General features: G+C 46.9%; 1 protein-coding gene across 1 annotated transcript in view; it reads left to right on the top strand.

The window, feature by feature from the left end:
• Positions 1-25850, top strand: part of SFXN5 (sideroflexin 5) — a 377058-nt gene that overhangs the window by 25827 nt on the left and 325381 nt on the right. The window contains exons 4-12 of the mRNA XM_065736015.1: positions 1105-1131; positions 1883-1937; positions 2905-2930; positions 8159-8212; positions 8606-8662; positions 9531-9596; positions 18531-18621; positions 21591-21706; positions 23452-23537. Coding sequence (XP_065592087.1) covers positions 1105-1131; positions 1883-1937; positions 2905-2930; positions 8159-8212; positions 8606-8662; positions 9531-9596; positions 18531-18621; positions 21591-21706; positions 23452-23537 — 578 coding nt within the window. The remainder of the gene's footprint in view (positions 1-1104; positions 1132-1882; positions 1938-2904; positions 2931-8158; positions 8213-8605; positions 8663-9530; positions 9597-18530; positions 18622-21590; positions 21707-23451; positions 23538-25850) is intronic.

Consider the following 25850-nt stretch of genomic DNA (forward strand, 5'->3'; position numbering starts at 1 on the left):
GAAAATGAGCTCTCCGAGCAAAAGAGCTCTTGCTATCTTTGGATCTATCCACTGCAAGAGCAGAACTCGTCAGGTTATCCTCCCCTAGGCCTGGCACTGGCACAACTGTTGTTGGAATAATTTGTCTGCTTTCTGGCATCCTTGATTTAAGAGGATGTTGACAAATTGGAAAGAGCTAAAAGAGCCACGAGGGTGGTTAAAAGATTGGCACATGTACCTGGCCAAGGAAACAGCCAGGCTCCTGGCTCTGCTGTTCTGTTTTTTTCCTTTAAGTGAAGTTTAAAGGGGGGTGGGTTAGCAGCTCCAGCTACCTGTGTGAAGGCCAGCAGACAGCTCCGAAGTGGCTAAGAGCTAGAGCCTGACCGTGGCTGGAAGGTAGAACAGCTTTTTATAGGGAGAGCAGTTGAGCTGTTTGGATATTTTACAGGAATCCTGTTTTATTTGTCCACCTCCAGAAACACATAAGTCGGTACATACATATACATCACACACACAACTTCTCTGCCAAGAGAGGTCGAGGATGCCCCACCTCTGGAGGTACACAAGGGCAGGTTGGATGGGGCCACAAGCAACGTCATCTGGTGGCCTGTTTTAGTGGTTGACATCCCTGTCTTCATTGAGGGGTTGGAACTAGATGATCTATGAGGTCTCTTCCAACCCAAGCCATTCTATGACTCTCTGATTCTATGAAAGTGAACATTTTTTCTTCCCCTCCCCATCAGCTCTATCCACAACTCATGAACACACTCCTCGGCTTCTTTTGTTCCTTGGTGCCTGAATATGTCAGCTGTGTGAGCCAAATTTGAGGTGTTCTGATGCTCAGTTGCAGTCAGTAAGACAATCCCTGGTTTGTAAAGCTTGTGGCTGCTGTTCTTTCCTATCATCTGATATACAAAAGCATAACCTCTCCGCCCAGCATCTTGCTGGACACACGAGTTGGAAAGAGCTCAGTCTGTAAAAGCACTTTCAGTCCAGGAAAGAGCCAAATATTTCCTGCTGCAGCCTTCAAGCAGACCCAGTGATGAATACCTGGGGGTCCACGTGAGTCTTGGGAAAGCCATGCTGCTCCTTTGCTAACTGTTATGCTCTCTTTTGTTTTTCTAGCTGTGGGGAGCTCAGAAAATAAAGCAGGTAATGTAATTTTTTTTTTAAGTGTATGTCCTGATTGCTCAGGGCTGCTGCTTTTTCTCTTATTGCTGAGCGATGCTGCCCTACCCTTTTCTGACTGCCAGTTGCTGATTTTCCTTACTGCAGACATGTAAATGCAGCAATTGCTGTTTCCACCCAAGAGTCTGATTTTCTTTTTATCTTTTCTGTTGTATTCCTATATTTTGACATCTTCATTTTCTCCTTCCTGTCTAATCAAGAGCTTTCTCATCTCTGGGCTTTCAGAAGTAGTTTGGGAGTTCTGGCTGTGCCACTCCTCCTCCCCTGAGGGTGTGCTCATGAATTTGACCTCTTTATAAAAAATAAAATAAAATCATAAAAATGCAGCTTTGCTGCTGCTCGTTGGCAGAGCTGAATTGGGATTTCCATTGAATTTGGGCTGCTTGTGGCCATGGGGTTGGCCAAGGAGCTACAGACATGAGGGATGAACCTGCTAGAGAATTTCATGTGGCTGGACCCTTATGGTGCTGTTCACACCTGCACGCTTTATCAGCCACATTCTGAAGCAACATGTCTGTATTTCAAGCTGAATTACTTCCTTATCATCTTCTAGCTTATTCAGGAGATGGGAAGACAGCAATAGGAGGAGGGCTGGGACAGGGGGAGAGGTTGGGGGCAGCCCCTGGGAGCAGTAGAAGCAGTGTCCTTGCACAGCTCCAGCATCCCTGTGCTGTTATTCTGCCCTAACTATGTCTGTTTGCTGATTCTTTTGCAGGCCATCATCCACCCCGACACAAACGAGACCATCTTCATGCCTTTCAGAATGTCAGGTACAGTATGTCCTAATCGAGCAGTCGTTAATTTTAGTGGGAATTTGTACAAAATGGTATCCTTTTTTCCTCCTGTTTTTTTTTTTTTCTTGGTGTGTGATGCATCTTGTAAACATTTACACCAAGTGCTGAAAGTAGTTCAAGTGCCAAAATTGCTTAGAAATCATGCTGATTCGGGACCCTAAATACATGCCTGAGGTCTAGTGCTTAGTATTTTCCTCTCTTTGTCAAGCTGATATCCTTTCTGTTATCCATCACTGTATTGGTGATTTTAACTCTGTTGTCAACACCCAAACGTGAGGGTGTGAGTGTGGCCTCGGTCCTTTCTCCAGACTCTGGGAGCTGTGAGAGAGGTGACATCCCTCTTTATGTGACAGGACCTGTTGTGTAGGATCCATTCCATTAGTAGGACCCATGGGGATCATTTGCTGGATAAAGCAGCCTGAGCAGAGGGGAAAAATAACGGGACTGGTGGGTTTTGTTCTCCTGTTCTTCAAAGAAGGTTAAGTTTGAGGGTGAAATACAGGGACAAAAGGCCAAGGAACCACTCCTCTGCTGCCTAATTCTGTATATTTTAGACCAGTGTTTTGTCCTCGTGGGTCATTGCCCCTTTCTGACAGTGAATTGGATCCGTGAGGCGTAGTTCAGTAACACTCACGAAATGCTGAGACCTTCCAGTAGAAGTCATAGAGATGGGTTATAATTAGCACAAAAATTGGCAGTCCTAGCAGAGGAAAAATGTGAAGCCTTTGATTTCTGTGGCGATTAACAAGATTTGAGGTAAAGCCTTCTCTAGGACAGAAAGCTTTAACTTATAGCTGTGATTAAAACAGTCACTAGGTCTGCCTTGTACCCTGAGCCCACAGTGCAGTTAGATTTATTAGGTGTGCTGTCTTTCCAGCCCAAAACAGCATATTAAATTGCACGCATCTCTCTCTCTTTTTTTTTCCCTTTATTTTCCTGATAGGTTACATTCCCTTCGGAACACCCATCGTAAGTATTTTAACATCCCTGCATGCTTTGTTAGTGACTAACAGGTAATGCATTTGTTAGCACTCTCACCCAGTTCTCCAAGCTGCACCTTGCTGCCTTGCTTCGGATTCACACCAGCTTCATGCCTTCCCCATCATCTACCTTTGCCGTGTGCATGCTCCAGAGCGGCCGTCCATCCAGCAGCATCTTCCTGCAACACGCTCAGCTTTGTGTTTCCAGTAGGGAAAGGGAAGTCTGGGAGGAGCTCACTGCCTTCTGCATCTCGTGGATCCATTTTTGGGGGTGTTTTGTGCCATTTGCACATTTTGCAAGTCACTTCCCGGCCGTGGCAAGTGCAGGGAGCTGGAGGCCAGCATCACTCCCTCATCTCCATTAATTAAAACTGCTAGGGCTTAGTGCTGAGGGTGTTCTTCATTTGTTACTGTGAAATTTGTAAGCATTTGGGTGCTGTTGACAGTGAAAGCCAGAACGGAGATAATTCTGCGTTCCTTGTCTTCAGAGCAGCAACTATTAATTAACCCCATTTTGTGAGCGGGGAAGCTGGGGCGCAGAGCTTTGCCCAGAATTGCACAAATCGGTGCCAGAAGGCTGAGCAAATCCAGCTCGGTCCTCCCACCTCCAGCTCTTCCCTCAGCCTACTGCATCCACCTTATTAATACCACGGAAGGAGCAAGTTGCACCAGGGGAGGGGCAGGTTGGATATTAGGAAAAATTTCTTCTCAGGAGGAGTTGTCTGGATGCCCAGGGAGGTGGTGGAGTCACCGTCCCTGGAGGTGCCTGAGAACCATGCAGATCATCACATCATAGAATCAGTTGAGTTTGAAGGAAACTTTAAGGGTCATCCAGTCCAACTCCCATGCAGTAGATCAGGTGGTAGGTGTGGCACTTGGGGACGTGGTTTCCTTGGCATGATGGTGGTGGGTTGACAGTTTGGACTTGATCACAGAGGTCTTTTCCAACGTTAATTCTTCTGTGATTGGATGAAAAGCTGCTAAATTTAATCTTCCTAAACCCAGTGGACTGTGGCGTGATGCTTGTAGAGTGGTAATGGTCCCTTCCTGACTGGTGGTAGCGGGGTGGCTGGGAGCTGAAGGCAGAAAGCAGCCCCCAGCATGGCTGTTGCTATTTGTTGTCATGTGCAGCGTGGCGGCAGTAACTTTGTATGGGGCATTTTAAAGGAAAAGGTTAAACAAAAATGAGTTAACGCTCAAATTGACAATGAAATCGGCCCCAATCCAGAGCTGTCAGAGGAGCCGAGAGCTGTCAGATGAGCCCAATTTCACTAGCTGTAAAGGATAAACTGGAACCTCTTGTCATTTAAAAAAAAAAAAAAAAAAAAGGAAGGGGAAAAAAAAAAAAAAGAGAAACCAAACGTTTCAAATGTTAAAATTAAAATGTAACATTTATGCCAATCGATCTGTGAAATTTAGTGACAAAATTGGCAGCCTGCTCTAGCATAAAAACAGTTTGAGCCTTGCCTTCAGCATAGGGGGATGGGATTTCCTCAAGAGAGGCTCGGGGTGCCTGCGGCGAGCGCTCGCCTGGGATTAAAGCCTGGTGATAATAATCGTTTCTTTTCTGGATTAAGCAGCTCTGCTGCAGCCAAATCCTGCGGCTGTGTGTGCATCCCCTGGGCAGAGCCTGGAGCTGGGGAGCTGCCATGCTTTGCGTCCACCTCTATCCTTCCTGAGGCCATGTGCGTGGTTCAGCCTTCACCTTTTCAACTTCCATAGGTTTCACCCTTCCTTGCTTTGTGTCCCCAGCCAAGGAGCTGAGGTTTCTTGAGGCATAGGTAATCCAACTCAGCACTTTGTGGGCTCATAATTTCCTCCAGCCATATGAAAATGGGGCAAAACACTTCATTTTTGGTGAGCGCTCAGTGGGCTTCAAGAGCCAGTCATATTGCCAGCTGATCCTGCTCATTGGCAGGATCACAGCTTTTTAGGGTTCATGTTTTTTTGGGAGTTCAAGGCTTTTTGTGATTCAGTTTCTTTAGGTTTACTTCTTAGGGGGGTGGGGGGGCCATTCACTTTCTTTTGAATTCACCGTTTTTGGGGGTTTGGGTTTTTTTTGAGTTCATGGTCTTTTGGGTTCAGTTTTTTTGAGAGTTGACAGTTTTTTGGGGTTCACGGGTTTTTTGGGCTCACTGACTTTGGGTTCTCCTTCTTTGAGCTCACCACTTCTTGGGTTCATAGTCTTTTGAGTTTGGTGTCCTTTGGGCACATTGTCTTTGGGCTCACTGTCTTTGGGTTCTCCTTTGGGCTCACCATGTTCTGTGTTTCTTGTGTTTTGGGGTTGCTGTCTTTTGGGTTCACTGTCTTTGAGTTCCCCTTCTTTGAGCTCACCACTTGTTGGGTTCATGGTCTTTTGAGTTTGTTGTCCTTTGGGCACATTGTCTTTGGGCTCACTGTCTTCGGGTTCTCCTTCTTTGAGCTCACCAATTTTTGGGTTAGTCACCTTTGGAGTTCGCTGTCTTTTGGGCTCATTTTCTTTAGGGTTTGCTGTCTTTGGGTCCTCCTTTGAGCTCACTGCTTTTTTGGTTCATGGTCTTTGGGTTTGTCATCTTTTGGGTTCCCCACTTTTTGGAACTCACCATTTTTTGAGCTCACTGCTTTTTGGCCTCTCCACTTTCTGTCTGCTTTCCGACAGCTCCCTGTCCAGTATCCAACAGCACTGATTGTGATTTCAGACAGCTCCATAACAAAAGAGAGGGTGACATTTGCAACCTCCTTTGTCCTCTGGGATGCAGATGGGAAGCTCGAGATGCCTTGTTGGGACTGGGGAACACCTGGAGCAGAGCCTCGTGTCCATTGCAGGTGACAGGCAGGCAGCAGGGCTCGAGGCTGCAAAATGAGAACTCAACTGCAGACGTGCTGAGAGCCGACAGACGTCTGGGAAGTGCCTGCAGCTCTGGTCTGCAGCCACAAAGGGCTGTTAGCACCTGATAGGCAATTAAATTTTGTTAGTTGGTACTTTTCTGGTGTTTAGAAGCTTTTTTCCCCCCCCCCTTTTTTTTTTTTTCTTTTTTAATATATATTTTGTTTTCCTTCTTAGTTATTTTTTCCCTTGACAGTAATTAAAAGTGAAACTGTACATTTCTTGACAGACTCTTGCACATATGGAGAGTTTGCATTTAAACGTGCCTCTTTCAGTCATACAGATTTTGGGTGCTCTTTTATTTATTTATTTCCCCCTCCCCTCTCTCCCTCCCTCTCATGCTCCGGCTGCTGCTGCGGGGGCTGCTTGTCTCCTTTCCTCCTCCTCAAAGCTTCCCTGGTCCCCGTGAAGCACTCAGTGGTTCTGGGGTGAGGATGAGGCAGCACCTGTTGAGTTCATTTGTCCCTGATCGACAGCGATGCAATTAATGAACGAGAGATCCTCATCGTAAACAGGAGCGGCAAATTAATGGGATTCGCACGTCTTGGCCGTCAGCCAGCACGCCGAGCGGCTGCAACTTGGAGAAGGGCTGGAGGAGGAAGAACTGGAGGAGGAGGAGAAAGGGAAGATGTAAATGAAAGCAGCCTCCCAGCCCCATTGCCCTTTTGTTTGTGGTTTATTTCTCTTTGATGTCCCCAAGCGTAGAAGTTGGCTCCTCTTCAGCTGCCGCAGCTGCAGATGTGCGGGGCCGGAGTGAGCTCTCCCCCCTCGTGGCAGTGCCCGTGCTCTGATGGAGAAGTTTTCATTCTTCTCAGTATTTTTGGGGGATTAACCCTGAAGGAAATGGTACTGCAATGGTCTGAGATCGTGGGTGAACTCGGAGTCTTGCCTAGCTGCCACAGAGACATTTCAGCTCACGTTGATACCCGAGCAGCCCGAAAGTCAACGCATTTGGAATTAAAAGTTGTTCAGTCCTTATACTCTTCATGAAGATGCAAGTGTGATTTTTGTGCCGTGAAGACTGTCTCCATAAACTATCAGGAACTATGTGGAAGGGAGAAAAAGGGAAACAGTGATGTTACAAAGCACCGCTTCTTACCCAGGGACTCATCCTCCAGGCCCCACTCGGAGTTTATTGTTGGGAGTCCTTTTGCTTTCCTTCCCTTTCCTCTTCTTGCTGGGTCCTTCACAGCAACCCCATGCATCACTGCAGGCTTGGGGCAGACTGGCTGAAAGCTGCACAAAGGAAAAGGATCTGGGACTGTTAGTCAACCCTTGGCTGAACACGAGCCAGCAGCATGCCAAGGGCTTGAGATGCCCCAGTGGAGTTTCAGGTTGGGCACTGGGAAACATTTCTTCTCCAAAAGAGTGGTCAGGTACTGGGACGGCTGCCCAGGGAGGTGGAGGAGTCACCATCCCTGGAGGTGTTCCAGAACCATGGAGATGTTGCACTGAGGGACATGGTCAGTGGGCACGGTGGGAATGGGTTGGGGTTGGACCTGGGGATCTGAGAGCTCTATTCCAACCTTAATGGGTCTACGATTCTTCAGTTTCTTACTCTTGAGGCGGAAAAACTGCCATCAAATGAGGCAGGAATGAGTCTGGCAGCACTGCATCCTCTGCAAGAGATGGTGTCTCTGAAGAATTGCAGGAATGAGCCAGAATGGTATTTTCAGACATCCCAAGGATGCTGCCAGGACCACGTGGACAGTGCATACGTACAGGATCAGGTCAACAGTTCTCTTCAAACAAAGCTGGTGACTCCCTAACAGGAGCACACGTGCTTCCAGGTGTCACTCCTGTCTTCACATGTTCAAACTTCATTGCTTTCTGAGAATTGAAACTACAAATGTGCCACAGGAAAATAGAAAAAAAATCCTTCACTGCACAGCAACAATTCTGAACTCTTGCATTCTTGTAGCATTTGGGTTACGCTCCAAAAAAAAAACCTGGATAAAATTGTTTAGCTTTAATGGACTAACCTAACATTACGCTATCAGCAATATTTGAGCAGTGATTTTTCCTGGGCAGCTGTGTTATCCGTTTTCAGCTCTGGAAACCTGAGCTAGAGGGGATTTTGAAGGGGAGAAGGCAGGGCTGTCTCCTGAAGCTGATTCCCTTTTAACCTTTATCCCTTCTCACTGAAACAGAGAGCTTAAGAAGGACTGAAGAGATGGGTCTGTTCCCCCACCTGCTTGCTCATGGTTTATGCTCAGTCTGCTCACTGTGAAATAAAGCCCATACACAGAGATAACTTATTAAAGTCAATAGAATTATGCTTGCTGTTTTCTTGCCTAGCAGAGCATCAACAAACCATCTGTATTTTAACGTGAAGATCTCTTGTCTTGCAGGTTGTTGGTCTTCTTCTGCCCAACCAGACGATAGCATCCACTGTGTTTTGGCAGGTAATGCTCATCTGCCTCTGTGTGCTGAATGGGTGGGGAGGTGTCATGCAAAGGAAAGCAGCCTTGACTTGTGTCTGCAGGACAAGCTGGTGCACGTGGCTTTGCAGCACGTTAGGGGAAGATTGTGGCTTTTAGCTTTAAAACTGTTTTGTACCACGGCCTTAAAGTTTGTTTTGCTTATTTTCACAAACCAGTGCTTGTGCACGTGGTTATGTTCGGATGGAGTGCTGGTGAAAGCCGTGTGCATTTCTGTCTCAACTCAGAGGGGTCCATGCATGCACAAGCCTGTACAAAGATGTAGCAGATCACAAACGGAGATGGCACTCCTGCGTTCACAGATCTCATTTCCCAAAAGGTTAAATTTACGTCTCTCTCTTTTTATTTCCTCTTTAGTGGTTGAATCAGAGCCACAATGCGTGCGTCAACTATGCAAACCGCAACGCGACAAAGGTGAGGAGACCCAGCATATGCGGCGTGTGCTGCGTGCTAGCTCTGTTTTGACACGGAAACATAAGCCTTGTCTCTTCACTGTTAATAGAATCTGCAGAGCAGGCACTGTGTTGGATTTGTAGCTTGGCCATTCTCCTGTAGAGACTTTCATTTTAGACTGCAGCTGTGAATGGCACGAGGATCTCGAAATCACTCGAAGCTCAAGAGCAGTGCTCAGAGCCAGGATGTAGTTTAATCAGTGTAAAACCATTAAAATCAATCAGTGTATAGGTGAGCACGAAGCAATGTCTGTTTGGGTGTTTGGGTAGCAAAGGAAGGCTCCCTGGTCACCCTTCTGTGTCGCAAGGAATTTCAGTACACAGCCAGTGGTGACACCGGGGTGCTGGTCCTGCTCTCTTCCCCTCCCCCAGTGTTGGCTCATCTCTTGTGAGGCTATGGGAGCTCACAGGAGGAATCTGAGATGGAAAGCATCCAGCTCACTATGATAGCATTTCAAAGACAGATATTTGATAAGGGGAGTTTGGGGTTCACTGCTTGTGTATAAGAATAGCAATGATTTTCTTTTAATTATTATTTTTCCACTTGCTGAATTTCATTCACGTACTTTCTTCTAGCTGCTATTATTACAATTTGTGATGCCAATTAATTTTCCATTCCCTTTAACCTTGTTCATGAGGTTACATCTTTCCTTGGGCTTGCTGCTGCTAGATGACAGACCGCGTGTCACAGAACAGTGTGACAAAATTAAACCTGTCTCTGGTTTAAAGCAGAGACAAAGAAGTACCCCCAAACAACAAAAACAGCTCAGTTGTGTTTTAATAACCAGAAGTTTGTTTATTGAAAATATGTTTTGTTTTTCTTTCCAAAGCCTTCTCCGACGTCCAAGTTCATCCAGGGCTACTTGGGAGCTGTCATAAGTGCTGTCTCAATAGCAGTGGGTAACACTTTATGTATTACACTACTGAGTAACTGCTCCCTTCCAGCAGCACTGCAGTGCTTTTGAGATGTTTCTTTGAATTGCCAAGCATGTTTAGATTTTTAATTGACGTAGCTCAGTCTAAACAACAAGAAAATGTCTTAACCATGAGGTGTCTTTGTCCGTGCATGCCCAAACTTTTAAACAGAAGGAGACTTCTGCCACTGATGGCTTCCAGCATGTCCTGCACTGTGCTCTGCTTGGGTCTCTGTGCCGTGGATTTGCTGCTGGGTGAACTCAAATTATTCACACGTGCATTAAGGTGCTGGTGAATTAGCTTAGTCCAAGCTCTAAGAAGAGTGATTGTGAGGCTGCAAAGTGGCAGTATGACAGCTGACCTGAGCAGTCAGGCCTTGGAGATAGTCCCCTGATGGCTCAGCACCTTGAATTAAAAGAATCATGGAATCATTCAGGTTGGAAAAGAGCTCTAAGATCACCAGATCCAACCCCAGCCTGTCCTACCATGCCCACTGACCACGTCCCCAAGTGCCACATCTCTACAGTTCTGGAACACCTCCAGGTACAGTGACCCACCACTCCCTGTGCAGCCTGTGCCCGTGCCTGACCACTCCTTTGGAGAACAAATCGTTCCTGATATCCAACCTTAAAGATCTTTGAGGGACATCCTCTTCCAGGCACTCTTTGTGCCAACAGACCGTGCCCTGGGCAGTCAGCACTCAGCCTGCCTTCCACACCATTTGGGTTCCCCAGTTCACTTTGGGGCAACAGGCTGTGTGGGCTTGATGAGATTTCATTAGAGTGCTCCTTCAGAGCCAGCTGGTGATGGTTAAAAGAATTATGGAGATGGGAGTTAGACGTTCTGTGGTGTTGGCTTGACTTGCTCAGTGGCTGCCTCTAGTAGAGTTAACCTGTGCACATTGACCAGCCTTCTGTTGGAGTGAACTTCCACACTTCATAACCCCACAGACAGAGGGCAGGAGGCAGGGAGAAGTGATGCCAGCAGAGTTTTGTCACTCCATGGAGCTGGCAGGCTTTGGTAGGGAAACTGCTTAGGCCAAGAGCAGAGCTGACTGTGGTGGGACAGCTCTCGTTCCTCCTGTGCTGATTGCAAAGGAGCTGAAGCACATCATGAGATCACCAGTGGGAGAAGCTCATTCTCTGAAATACATGAAATGCTTCCCAAAGACCTAGGGACAAAGGAATTGCAGCCTGACAGCAGTGGCCTGCTGGTACTGCAGGGTGGATGTCACTTGGGTCACTTGGAGTTGCTGATGGGAGATGACATGCTGTGCCATGGACGTCTGTGGGAGGCACTTGGTGCCTGCAGAGTGTGTTGCATGGTATGGCATAGAATCATCGAATCCTTGGAGTTGGGAGGGACTTTTAAGGGTCATCTAGTCCAGCTGCCCTGCAATGAGCAGGGATATGCACATCTAGATAGCTGTCTGTGGGGTACAGTGCTGCTTTGGGGTTGGCAGCTCTCTTTCCACCAGAGGGAGCAGCCAAAGGCAGTGGCTTTAAGGCAGCTTTCTCCTTCCTGATGTGTGCAGGTGCTCTGTCAGCTTCAGTGTGGGGTTGCAGCGTGCTGCAGCACTTGGGGTGCACTGAAAGTGGACACTTGCAGAAAGAAGGCAAAGTCTGCACACAGTGAGATCTCCATGCAGATGAGCCCTTGGGGACAGGAGCAAGGCAGAAATCCCCTATTGCTGGCTCGGAGCCGCCTAGAGAAAATCCTGCAGGCAGGGAGTGATTTTTATGTTGTAAATATCTGGATTAATAACCAGCAGCTCCTCGAGAGGTTGTTGGTTTTGTTTGGTTTTGTTTTTTTAAATGGTGATGACAAATAATTTAGCAGTCGCCTCAAGTTTCATTATGTCGGATTGTAGGGCCTCAGCCTTCATTAACCGGTCTCTGCCATCAGTTAGCAACAAATCACCTCCCAGTGTGAGCCCATTAGGACCAGATGACCTGAAAACAAGTGCCACTGCCTCCAGTGGTCTGCTGAGACCTGGTATTAATTAAAGCGAGCCCCTTCCATGTTTGCAGTTGGCAAGCACGCAGGGAGGAGGCTGTGGAAGTGACAGATCAGCTGGGCTGTGATGGTGCTTCCCATCTTTTTAACCCTTTGCAGCTTCATCTGAAGAGGGGCAAACAAACAGCTTTCTCACGTGGATGGGAGAGCAGATTTTGGCTTTATGCTTCTTGCAGTTAAAGCAGGAGTCTCAGCAAATCTTTGCAAATGACGTTATTCTTTTCTTATTTTAGGGAGATGAGAGATCTCTGTTACAGGGAAGCAGAGTACGTCTGGCTCTAGATCTGGGACCCTTAATTTGCAGTCCTTCGGGATGAGAAATTGTAGAGGAATTTATATGTATTTACTATATATTAAGATTTTTTTTTCAGTGACTTTCAGCATTTCTTTTTATTCCTTTTCCTCCCATCTACTGATCTGGCTCCTGATCTAGTGACTGACAACCAGCCCATGACAGGAAGGTTGGAACCAGATGGCCTTTGAGGTCCCTTCCAACCCAAGCCCTTCTCCAGGTTCTACTCCCAACCTGATTCACAGCATGGCTCTGGGCAAAGAAATCTATGCCAGGATTTTATTTCTTCCCCAGTACAAACAAGGCTAGAGGAGACCTCAGAAGGGATAACTCTTAAGATTGACCATGGGGAAGGAGATAGGGCAGCCAATGTGCCACATCTCCTCCACCTCTGATGTCTTTGCTTGTCATATAGGGTGTTCCCCCATCCTTTCTGCTTATGACACATCACTCCCCATCAGCTCCTGACTTGGAAGAGGAGATGAAAGCATTAGGCTGAGGTCAGTCATCTTTGGGATAGAAGAACGGTGGGGTTTGTCCCCATTAAGAAAAGCGTCCAGATTCCCTCCTTGAAATACGACAGCTTATGTAACATTAAAGATGGCTTTTATTAAGGGAATGTTTGGGATTGTTTGTGGGCTCAGGTCTTGTCAATACAAATAGAAATGTGTTGTTCTTGCTTAGCAACCTGAGCTAGGTTCAGAACAAAAGTAGGTGTTTTGTCTTCTTTGGTATAAAACCAGAGCTGTGGCATGTAAGCACGACCACCAGCCAGGCTCTTTTTTTGCACTGATCTTTTGGAGAAATATCTCCTAATGTCAAACCTGAACCTCTCCTGGTGCAACTGAAGGCCACTGTAATCAGGGCATGAATGTTTCTTTTTGGTTAACCTTGGGTTAAAAAAATCAGGTGTTTGATAACCCAGTAATTACCTCAGTGCCCAGTGCTGGCTGGTACTGATGGCTGGCCTTGGAGGCACACAGGAGGATGTTTAAAGCAGCTCTTCGTGGGCAGATCCAGGGATTTCCACTCTGCTCTTAAGAAGTGTTGATACTAAAAAACCCACCGTGCTTCCTGACCCTAAATAGTGGCTTTGGGTTGTGAAGCCATCCTGCTCTGTGCCCACTAAGCCATGTCCTTTGTGCTGTGTCCGTTCTGGCTGCTTGTCACTTCTCTTGTCCCTGCAGATAGAAATGGAGTGAATGCTGCTTGGCTGGGTGCATCCAGGAGGATGGCTTTGGCTATCAGCTCTGCTTCAAGGTAGGGGAATGCAGCCAAGTGACCTGGTGTTGGGACTGACAGATGGAGTTCTTCAGAGCAGGAACTCAACCAGGAGTGCTCCAGGACTCAAATTCCCATAAGCAAGAAATCACTCCTCTCCATGCAGATGTCCTGGAGGTCATCCTAGGGCAGTTTTCTCCTTGGTGATGTTATTTCCAAGAAGACACACCTTTCTTGTTGGAAAAGAAACGGAGCAGCTTCCTGCAGAGCTGTGAGCAAGAGGATGCTCTGCTGTCTGTCTGGGCTCACATCTAAACCTGTGCACTGGGAAAAAGTGGAGCTGGTGGATGTACAGAGCTGCCATGCATAGTGAGCCTGTAGAGCTCCTCACTACTAGGAATGCTTCTTGGGGGCTCTCATAGTTACCAGAGGGTTTCTTTGTGCTTCTGAGTTCTTCAAGCGTGGTCTTATTTCCTTCTTCTAGGGAAGCTGAGAGGTGAAGACGATTCAAGCCTAAGATTATAGCTGTAAAATGATATTAGCATTGTGATGGCTGTGTCGCAGCCAGCTTTTGGCAATAGCTGGCCTTGCAGCCCAGGCTCCCACAGCTCAGCAACTGTTTAACTGCTGCTGTTCCCGGGGAATGTTTGCTGCAGTATGCAGATTTAAGGATACTGTAACACTGGGGAGTGAGAATAATGGGGAGAAGTACATTTGTATGTTATGGCTCTGTTCCTGAAAAAAAAAAAAAAAAAGGAAGAGAAGAGAGAAGAAAAGAAAATAAGAGAAGCAAAGAGGAGAGCGAATAAGAAAAGAGGAGGAGAGGAAAATAAGAGAGAAAGAAAGAGGAAGAGAAATGAGAAAGGAAAAGTAAAAAGAAGAAAGGAGTAAAGGAAAAGAGAAAAATGGGAGAGGTGGGTGATGCTTGAGGACAGGATGTTTATCCCAAACCAGAAAGACAATCTAAGGTAATAATGAGAAAAATTAGAGTAAGGCTGATGCATTAAGAACAGGATCTTAAATTATGTTCCCAATTCAGGGCAGACAGGAGCATCTATTTACCCAAGTGGTCACTTGGTGGTCCGAAGCACCCTCACTCTCCTGCTCACACCGTAGCTGGCCTCTTGTTCTCCTTCCCATCGTGCGCTGAACTCGCGCACACACCGACACCATTTTTCGCCTTCCTCTCTAGGTGAAGGTGCCCCTGTGGATTTTTCTAATCCCAGCTCCCTCTTCTCGATAATTGTTTGTGAGCTGTACAGAGTGGCTGCATTGACAGTCTGCGAATGGGGTGTGATGGCCCTAATCAGGTTGTGGGCCACCCACCGCTGTGGGGCACGGAAAAGTCCAGGGAGAGCATCCAAAGGAGGGTTAGGGAGATGGGAAAGGCTCTGCCCCAGAGGGCAGTGGACATGGGACAGGCTGCCCAGGGCAGTGGGCACGACCCTGAGCTGCTGGAGCTCGCAGAGCACTGGGACACCGCTCTCAGACACAGATTCAGGTCTTGGGCATGGGACCTGTTGTCCTCTTTGTTCCCTATCACCTATTAAATCATTGCACCATTTTCTTCCACTAACGTGCCCAACTGTGGGGCTGCTGCTGTCATCCCTTTTGCCATCATTTCGGATCTGACTGACGTTACCTCCTTGCCTTGCTCTTGTTTCTCTCCAACTTCTTTCTCCACTTGGTTCATTACTGCTTTCCCTTCCTTGCGCTCCTCCATTCTGTTCTCCTTGGCTTGGTAAAGCTCCAGTTGGTAAACGGCCCAGTTTCCCATCTCTCTGCCTCCATCTTCACCTCTCAGCCCTAATGAATGATTTTTTTCCTTCCTTTTCCTAATGCTCTTTTCTTTAGTTTAGCTGGATGGGGCTCATCAGATCCAATTAGTACTCTGGTGTTTTAATTCAGCAATCTGGTGATTTGGGGGCTGAAGAAGAAGCTTCCTTTGAGCCATTCCCTGCTTCCAAACTGACTCTGTAAGTCACCTGGAGCAGCTCAAACTGTGGTATTCAGTGTGGTATTGCCCATATGTTGCTGCAATCTGGGAAGGGGGTCCCTGTTCATTGCAGGGGAGTTAGACTGTATGGCCTTCAGAGGTCCCTTCCAACTCTAGGGATTGTATAATTCTATGAAAGCCAAGTCCCTTACATGAGTGGAGCCCTAATCCATACAGGGAAGTCTAGAGATCCTCTCATCATCATCTTCCAACTGCTGCCTGTCTTGTTTGCAGGACTGCTTACATTTCATAAAGATGTGCTGTCAGAATAATGCAAAATAACTTATTTTTGAGTGAACCACCCATGTATTTACTGCTCTGGAGCTAGTTTAAGGGGAGTTGGGTTGTAGCTCTGTCAAGTGAGTCAGTCATTGTCAATGCAAGGCATTCAAAAGCCATTCCTCAGGCTTCAAAAACATTAATAGTCATAAAGGTAAAAAAAAAAAAAGTTGATTTTTTAGAATAAAAAAGGGATTTTCTTAGTGTTGGTCTTACATTTTCTGTGCTTTCTGAAGTCATGTTATAGTGGGCATCAAGTCAGAACGTTTTAGGACAGGATGGGAGGGAAAGGGAACTTTAACTGATTACACACTTGACTCCACAGACTCTCACTCCACCAGCCCTGGTTTCGTGGTGCAGGAGTTCAGCATCCCCAAAACTCAGCTTCTCCAGCTTGTCAAGGTGCTCTGTCAATCAAACCGAGGACAGGCTCAGTAGAATGAAACCTCAAAGAAGGGGCCATTAAAAAAAGCTGTATCCATCTCCTAGTCTGGGTTGCTGCATGGGAATATCCTGAATCAGTTCTACAGCAAAACTCTTATTTAAAAGCAATGATCAGAGCTCACAGCTGCAACAAAGAGCACTCATTGGGCCTGAGTTTCGACATCACCACCGTGGGTATTTCCATCCCATCTCAGTCCCTGGGCTCCTTACACAGTCAGCAGAGCTGAATGGGCACTGCTGGGGGTGTTTAGTGTGAGCACACGTAAATGTCTGTCTTGGGAGGAGGGTAAACACCCTGAAAAAGGCACTTTTCTCAGGGCTGGTCTGCAAAGTGAGCCCATCTGGAGGTACCACATTTGCTCTGATGAATCCCACCTGACTCCATTGCGTGTTTGCACAGCACAGTGTTGTAGATCCCAGCTCTGTGACTCAGACTGTGGGCAGGGTGAGGATAATAATACTCCCGTGGTTGTTTTCTTAGCTCCAGTGATGAATTTGACTCCACATTCGGTGTTCTTTGGCCAGCCCTAGGAATTACACCCATTGGCTTTTTGCTGGTGGAGGAGCTTCATTTCAGGGCTGGGTGTTCTCCTGCCCGCACACTGCCATCCCTCTCCATGATGTGCAGAAGGAAGTTTGCAGGTCAGCTCGAGTCGTTGCAAAACTGTAAAGAAAAAACATACCCTCATTAGTCCTTTAAACCTGGTCCTCGTGTTGGGAATTTGGGAGATTGGATTTAAATCCGTAGCAACGTTTTAATTTCATATTCACAGCGGGGTGGTTGCTGTAAGTGGAGGAGCGAGTTTGTCTGCAGCACCAAATTGAATCTGAAAGTAAAATGCTTTTTATTACCACCAGCCTCACAGCAGCGTCGCTCCTGGGCTCGGCTGCATCTTTTCCATCTTTTCTGTTTCCAGAGCTGCTGCTCTTCTTCCACTTCACGTTCAAATGCTTCCATCAAACCTACGAGCAGAGGCTGGAAACCCAACACGGTTTGTCATCTCCGCAGATGAACTGTCTGCAGGCTATAAATACCCAACTCCACGGGGCAGCACCACACCGAGGGCTGGCGTAGCTTCACTTTTACAGGCACGCTTTTGCAGACGGATGTCTGGAAGCGTTCAATTCTGCAAATCCCAGAACTTGGAAAATGTTAAGAAAATAGCAATCGGTCATTTTTGAGAGGGAAGAAGACGGAGACGAAGCCTGAATGAGAGGAAACGCCACTTCTCTTTGGGATCAGGAGGGAGGGTTCCAATTTGGGTCTCAGCAGTGGTCTCATGGGGCTCTGGAAATGCTCCATGGGTGCTGGGATGCAGCACAGTGCCTGTGCAGGGCTTGCCCAGCAGTTGTGCTTCTCCACATCTTCCTCACAGCCTACAGAGAGACGAGATGCGCTGCGGATGCATGTATAATGTAGCAGCTTGCAAAATATGTTCTGCCCCAAATCACTATTTGTTGGCAGATTTTTGGCTTTGGCTGATTTTTTTTTTTTTAATTTAATGTTGCTGCATTTTTGGCTGAAAACGTTTTGGCCGAGTATTGCTCACAACATTTTTTTTTCCCATTTTCGGCCGAAAATTCCCGGTTGGGGACCGTTGGGTTTTGTCTGCATGTTTGTTTCTTTGAAAGAGAAAAACCTTGTGGGGGAAAGTAGCTGGAGTTGTTCCTTGTGAATAGGTTGGTTTGGTTAATAACCCAATTTCCTATCAGAACTGAATTTTGATGGGATTTCTCCAACTGTCATCGATATCTGACCACACGGCTGACAGACAGTCTCTGTGACTTAGATCCTTTGTGAAACTGTGGAGATCTGCATCACACACACACACACACGTGCTGGAGGAGGCACCCAAAAAAAGATCTGTGGTTATAATAAGCTGCCTACTATCTCTTGCTCCTATTAATAGCTCCTTTGTAGCCCAAATGTCTGCTGGAAGTGGAGCGATGTGTTGTGCACGGCCCTGGGAGAAGGGATGAGTTGTGTTGGAGCAATACAACTGGGCGAGGACTAGATGGGAAACGCAGCAAATGGGAAAGTATACAATTCACCAGTGTTTTTCCAGCAAAAAGTGCAGCAAGGGGCACTCCCATGAGGGCAGTGCAGTGGTTTCTTGGCTGTCTTTTGCTTGCAAATGGCTTAAAACTCATCAAGGGGCTTGAACCCAATGCAACAAAACCCTATAGCAATGGGATGTGGTTCTCAAAAAGAGAAAGGAGTGATGAGGTGCTGGATCAGGCTGCCTGGAGAGGCTGCGGATGCTCCATCCCTGGAGGTGTTCAGGACCAGGTTGGATGGGGCCCTGGGCAACCTGGGCTAGAGCCAGATCTGGAGGTTGGTGGCCCTGCCTGTGGCAGTGGGTTCAAACTTGATGATCCTTGGGGTTCCTCCCAACCCAAGCCATTCTATGATCCTGTGAATGAAGAGGGACCTCCGTCCATCCCTGTGTAGGGTTCTGCTGCTGTCTGCGAGCTGTGGCACCTGTCCTTCTCTTCCTAGCTAAATTCTGGTCTATTTTTTGGATGGTGCTATGTGGAGCCACGAGTTGGACTTGATGATCCTTATGGGTCCCTTCCAACTCGAGATATTCTGTGATTCTATCATTCTAAATGTTGCCATTTCTCTGTTTTGTTTTGCTTTATTTCCTTTTCTTTTTGTGTTCAAAGGTGGGCCTTAATGTTCTGGTTCAGAGAGCAAACAAGTTTACCCCTGCCACTCGTCTCTTAATCCAGAGGTTTGTGCCATTCCCCGCTGTCGGTAAGAAATCACTCCTTTTCTCTGCATTGTCATTAATCTGGCTGTGGGTAATGAGGAATGGATCCACCCACGGGGATGGATGGATAGATGGATGGATGGATGGATGGATGGATGGATGGATGGATGGATGGATGGATGGATGGATGGATGGATGCTCCTGGGTCTGAGTCAGAGATGCACATGGGAAGCTGTGGGCTCTTCTATTTGCATGCCAGGGTGCTGGGAGCAGGAGGTTACGTCCGTGCCCGCATTGATTGAGGGCCCATAATTAATTTTTTTAGCTTAGCCCATAATTAATTTTCTAGTTCTTTTATTTATGTACTGTCATGCTTCATTATGTGCCAGGACATCAGGAATCCTCCTGCTAATTGCTGTTTTGGTGGCTTTGAAAGCACCAAGTTACCTATTTGCAGACCTGGGCAAACTCATTAATTAAGATGTGCCTTCCCATTGCTTTTTGAACTCCCAGCCTGCAGCTGAAGGGCAGAAGTTAGCTTTTTCTACATGAAAACCAGAAGCTAATATTAGGTTCTTGCTCCACCACACACAGGATTGAGAGTTTCCTGAGAATCATAGAATCATTGAATCGTTAAGGTTGGAAAAGACCTTTTAAGATCCCCAAGCCCAACCCCTATCCATCCCACCATGCCCACTGACCGTGTTCCTCAGTGCCACATCTCCATGATTCTGCAGTACCTCCAGGGGCAGTGACTCCAATCCATCAATTGCAGAATGGATTGAGTTGGAAGGACCTCTAAAGGCCATCTGGTCCCACTCCCTGCAGTGAACAGGGACACCCAGAGCTCCATCAGGTGCTCAGAGCCCCATCCAACCCAATGTCTTCAGGGATGGGGCACCACCACCTCTCTGTGCAACCTGTGCTGCTGCCTCACCACCCTTACTGTAAGAAACGTTTTTCTTACGTCCAGTCTAAATCTCTTGAAACCATTTCCCCCTTGTCCTATGAAGTGATGTGCAGAGAGAGTTAGGGCAGAGAGTTGCTTTTATGTGTGAACCCACTTTCCAATAAATCACTGCCTGCTTTCACAGAAGTAATTTCTAGGCTGTTGCCACATTTTTTTTCCTGAATTCTGAAAATCGGGTTGTCTCTATGTGTATTTACTTACTTCTCATTCCCCCTTATATTGAGACCTTTATGAACCCTAAATTTCATTGAATCATAGAACATCCCGAGTTGAAATGGAACCCATAAGGATTGTCGAGTCCACCTTTGCAGCACAGCATCTCTTCTGGTGTAGCTGTGTAGGAAAAAAAAAAAGCAAGAAAAATAGAGGACTAAACTTGTTTTAAATGTAACACTCGGTGCCTTTTTTCTTGTGGCTCAGTGAGCTGAAGGGCTGGTAGCACAGATAGTTTGATAGATGGGAAGAGTGGTCCAGTAGCTAGAATATTAAAGAGAGAGACAGAGTGTGCGTGTGTGTATGTTCCTCTTATTCTCGAGTGTAAGGAGCATTTGTCACCACAAATCATCCTTGATTGCAGGGAGCTGTGTTCATATAGGGCTCACCCACCCACCACCCTCAAAAAATTAGACATTTGTTATATGACATGAGTTGAGATTAATTAGTGAATATTAACCCATCAAGCAGCTCAGAAACACATTTTTGGAAGCGGTGGTACTGCAGCAACAGTGGCTTTGCGTTTAGTTCTGGTTGCAAAAACAAAATGTGGTGGTTGGGGGGGGGGGGGTTGCTGGAAAATGCCAGCTTGTAAAAAAGAAAACTTTTGGAGGAATTAACAGCTTTGCTATGGAAAATTTTAAGAATTCCCTGCAGAGATTTGGATGCTTCTGTGAGGAACCTGGAGGAAGGCAGCACCTGGGAAGGGTGTTCGTGAAGCACCGACTCCACGTGTTGCCCTGGGAGCAAGATTTGTGCGGTGATTTGGGGAAGACAGCAGAAGGCGAGGGGCAGAAGATGAGCAGGGGGAGGTTTTGCAGGAAGGGGACCTGTCCCCACCTGTCCTATGCTTCAGTCGCACTGAGAGAGGAGGTGATGCCCTTCCTCCCATCCCTGAGCTGGACACCTCGCTCTCCCAGAGGGATCGTCCCTTTTATTTTTTCTGCCAGATGGTTGAATTGCATCATCTGTGAAGTGGCCTTGAAATTATCAGAGCTCGTCATAGGGCAGGACCTGGGGGTAGCAGGGAGCAGGCAGGCAGCGAATGATCCCTCCTTGGGGATCTTCAGAATCACAGACTCAAAGAATCATAAAGGTTGGAAAAGACGACTAAGATCATTGAGTCCAACCCAGGGTATCCCCACCATGCCCACCACTGCAAAGTAAGTCCACAAAGCCCATTTCCCACTAAAACATGAAAGATGAGGGCAGGTAGTCAGCAGGGCCACTGTGAAAGCCTTGCGTGTCTGTGAAAGCAACCCACCCTTGTGACTTTGGTTCAGAGAAAATGGCTGTCTCCTCAGCGCTCAAACCTCAGCTGTCCTTCACAGCTCGATGAAATCACATGCGGTGATTCCCATCACACCTCCTAAAATTCGTTATTTAATAAGAGTTTATCTGCTGGATTAGTGAGAGAGGTAAACCCCGCTGGGGTTCTACCTTCAGAAGAGGCAGCTGTCAAGAATCAGTGCCTGGTTGGCCAAGCCCAACTGGTCAGCAGGGTTAAGCCTTGTTTTGACTTGCCAAATTGCAATGTCAGGTGTAGAATTAATGGTCACAGTGGGCATTAGGAGCATGGATGGACGCCAACACCTGGAAATGATGGTATTTCTTTGCATCAGCGTGCTCCTGATGGTGGCATGTTAAAGGAAATTATTCTCATTCCCTTCTTCAAGTGTCACATCTCTGTCTCAGTACCAGAACGAATCGTTGACTTTCAGAAACTTTTTGGCAGACTGATGAAAGCAAAGCTGAAGGGATGGCGTGGAGAACAGAATGTGGTATTGACCGGGGCTGCAATGCCAATCATCCTGCTTTTCTCATCCTTAGCTAGTGCCAATATCTGCAATGTTGTCCTGATGAGGCACACGGAGCTGGAAGAAGGAATTGATGTTTTGGACAACAACGGAAACATCGTCGGGTCTTCCAGAATTGCTGCAAAACACGTATGTACCTGAGATGTGCACTGGTGAGCACTTGCACACACTCAGCTGGCCTTCAGGCTCAGCACATCCCACAACAGTAGGAACTGATGGCTTTGAGCTTTAAGTGGATGGCCTCAACTTGTCATGCATGAAGAATTAAGCTGCAAAACTTAAAGCCCCTTTGCAGCCATGCATGTGGTTGGGTGGCCATAGGTTGGAGCGTGCTGGTGGGCAGAAGCTCATGTCGTGCACAAAATGGACTGTGTTGGTAGACCCAAGCTCGTGCCCAGCAGCCCATTGGCTTGCTGGTTTGGAAGGAAGCAGACCGCCATCAACTGCACCACTACCCCACTGCATTCACAGCCCTAGGATTTCTTTATGGAAACTTGTAAGCAGTTCACATTGAATGCGAAGTAAAGATAACTTGCACCTTTTTCTAAATGAGAATGGCTTCATTCTCAAGCTGAGTTGCTTTTTAACCCTTGCCCTGTCAGAACTGCATGAACACTTCCAACCCAGGCTTTGTAAGGACAGCCAGCTGTTTGGAGCCTTGTGCCAACACCTGGTTCGTTTTCCCCTGTCACCTTCTACTCTTTGCCATCTGCTTGGAATTATTCCCTTTTCTTCCCTTCTTACATGGTTTTGTCTTCTGAGCATCATCTGATTGTCTGAGGCATGTTGTTTCCAAGTGGGCTTTCATCTGAAATGTAAAGCATGTACAGAAGCACACGCCCAGGCAGAGGAGTTAATAATATAATGCTTGGCATTTCTCTCGCTCCTTCTGTCCAAGGCACTTAAGGCACTTCATAGACAGCAATTAATGTACAGATTTACAGTCCTCAGCAAGAAATGGGAGATCTCTAATGTATCTCCATATTGTTGTTTAACAGGGAGCTTAAAACAATCTGTTGAAGGGCTCAGAGCTTCTTGATTGAGCCAGTTTGCCTCACTTAACATCGTTGGCTTCGAGACCTTGCTTCCCCTCTCCATCCTAATGGTCTAGGGGAAGACAGATAACATAGAAAATAAGTATAAAAAATGAAGGTACTGATTTAAGTGGAGTTGAAGCTCGGATTTCTAGGACTTCTACTCAGATGCCATCTTGTCCCGATGCTTCTTCCTGACTGGCATAGTGCTGGCTTTTGTGGTGTTAAATCAGGCAGATCCTTAGGGTTACACATCTGCACCTTTCTGAGACCTTCTGGTTGGAAAAGATCAAGTGCTCCAAAGCCTCCCTGGATGCATAAATATCATAATTTCCACCTCAGGCCTACAGCAACCTCTGCCTACATCTGGCAAAGTCCCACATGTTGTCAGAGTGCTTGGGGCGTCCCATGGGGTGCTGCCAAAAGTGGTTGGAAGAGGCAAATGAAGGCACAGTGGAGCACCCACGGTCATGTTTAGGTCTCATCTCAGTGGGTTTGTATCTGTCATGCTGCCAAGCTGTTCTGGAGCAAGCCTTGTGCTAGGGTTGGGGCTCAGATAAAGGAGAAAGGACAGACACCGCTGCTTTACCCATCTGGAGGTCCCTAACCAAGCAAAGGCTCCAGCTTATCTGCAGCAACAGAGCAAAAAAAAAAAAACACCTCAGTACAGATAGCTCATAGCAAAGTTGGAAATGTGTTCTGATATATTTGTTCATATTTGCAACACGAGAGGCCAGCCAAACCATTTCTGTGTCTGCACACCCACTGCTCGGCACAGGTACATGCTGAGGTTTGTTGCAAATGTCTTATTTTGTTTCTTTGTTTGTTCTTCCTTTCCAGGCATTGCTAGAAACAGCCCTGACTAGAGTGGTCCTGCCGATGCCTATACTGGTTCTACCTCCAATTATTATGTCCATACTGGAAAAGTAAGTGCTGGGTAGCACGGAGGGGGCACTTCTGCAAGGGTGGGAAGAAAAGATCCTCAATAGATGTTATTCAGTGATAGTGCTGCTTCATCAAAGAGTTTTTTGGGTTTTTTTATTTTTGGCTTATTTAAGTTTTTTGGGCCATTGGTATAGGTGGAGAGACAGAGCACAAACCATCAGAAATGTTGCTTTCCAGCCCTGCTTATGCCAGAATCAATCCTGACGAATGTCCTTCTGGAGCACTGGGAGAGTGGGCAGGGTTATTATTTCTTGTCTAAATGTCTCCTCTCACGTTTCTTGATGACAAAAAGCCCCAACAACCTGCCCCAGCCATAGGACCTTCTCCCCACCTTGCTCTCCAGCACCTCTCTGTTTTTTTTTCTTCTGCTCAGTCTCCAGAGACTGATTAGTGCACTGAAAGACTGGGGTGCTAAAAGTGCTTGTTCCCTTTGTCCAGACAGCCAAGCTGAAAGCACTCTTTGAACAAATTTGTTGATAATGGTTGCTCTAAAGCACTCCTCTGACAAAGTAAATAGCAATTAACACAACTGGGGATTGACCCATTGGCTTTGGTTAGCCTTGTGTGCCCTTGTCGAAACACCCCCTGGGCAATTTGCTCTCCTTAATGGAAGGGTTGGGTCTGCTGCTGTAGGTGTTGAGATTTTTAGCTTCCCAATTTTTGGAAAAATATTTATTTTCCATACCCCTCCAGCACCCAGAAGCCCACACCAAGATCAGTTCTTCCCATGAGCTGGGTGTGGGGAGAAATGCAGCAACAAAACTCACTGCTGGGAACTCAGAGGTCAGTGTTTTCAGCCCTTGCTGACCAAGATGTGCTAGTTTTTCTGTTTTTCAAGGGGACTGTGTGGTACCTTGCAGCAGGGCACAGTCCTGCTAAGCAGCTGTTTGTATTCCTTCTGACTTAACACAGCTGTGTGTTGCTGTCTGGCTCTTTCTTGGTGAGCAGCTCACCCAGCAAGGCCACCCCAAAGGACAAGGTGCTCTATCCCAGCAATGCAGAGGATCTTTGCACTTCCAGTGGCCATGAACACCCAGAAATCTCACTCAATGAATGATCATGATCATCTCCAACAGTGATTATCGTTGTGGGTCTTGCAAAGCATCCACAGGCTCAAGTAACACTGATAACAAAACTTGTGGCATCACCACGCTGGCACCGTGAGGTTTACTGAATGCGGGTGTGCTCTGGGCGAGTTGCACTGAAAATAAATTAATCTGTCAAGTGAAAGTGGACATGCAAGAGTTTTTTTTTTTTGTTGTTGTTCAAAAAGTCATCGTTTTAATGAAAAGAAAGTCCTAATTCAGGTTTGGGAGGGAATGGTTTCCTTCCCACCACCCCCAAATGAAACCCTGTAGGTATAAAATAGCACGGGCGCTGATTTTGCTTGAATCCCACTCAGAGCTTTGTGCCCACTGTTGGGTTTTCCTTGAAGTGTCTTTGGATTCCTTGAAGCCTGGCTGAGAAGGGAGAGGGATAGGGAGTGGGGAGCAGTTTGGCCACGAGGAGGCTGTGCTTTGGCAGTCAGTATTATGGGATGCAAGAGGGATGTGTGGACTCAGAGATCTTTTAAATGAAGGACGCAGTCGGAGGCAAAACATCATTTTGGAAACAAATTCAGAGCGTTGGCTGTGAAGTTCATCTATTCAAACTTAATAGAATTTTAGCTAGTCTGGGAATTTTTATCAGGAGTCATTATCAAGTCATGCATTATCCATTTATTTATAGAAGCCCTCACGGTGTCTATTAATAATAATATAAAAAGATGAGAGTGATGGCTCAGTGTTCGAAGGCTGGAGCTCTGGAAGCAGAAGTCCCAGTCTGGAAGCCCTCCTGAGCCACGTGTGGCTGCCATTGTGCTGCAGGGTGGGATGGTGTTGCTCTCATGAGCAAACCACACTCTCCCAGCAGTGGTTTTCAGCTTTGTGGAACCTGCTCCCTCGTTTTTTTTGCCTCTTCGTTCAGAAAGTTTATTTTAAGTGGCCAGTTCCCGGTCGCCGTCTTTCCACTTGGATCCAGGTCCTTCCTCTCTCTCAGCCATCTCTCCATCTGCATGTTTTAACTCCCCCAGCTGCCTCTCTCGTCTCTTGTGCCATTTTTTTCAGCTCTCTTGGCTTCTATCGTCTCTTTGCCTGCTGTGTATTTTAACTCCCAGGGCCGCCTTCTCTGCTCTCCAAGTAATTCAATGTTACCTCCCACTGCTCAGCTCCGCGGCGCTCCATTCTTTCCCCATGTTTCATGCATTTCCTGCTGCTTGGACGCTCTGTTGAAGCAGCTAACATATAGAATCAATG

Source organism: Cyrtonyx montezumae, unplaced genomic scaffold (genome assembly GCF_038088225.1).
Source record: "Cyrtonyx montezumae isolate F1298 unplaced genomic scaffold, pur_monq_1.0 scaffold_2, whole genome shotgun sequence".
Classification (NCBI taxonomy): domain Eukaryota; kingdom Metazoa; phylum Chordata; class Aves; order Galliformes; family Odontophoridae; genus Cyrtonyx; species Cyrtonyx montezumae.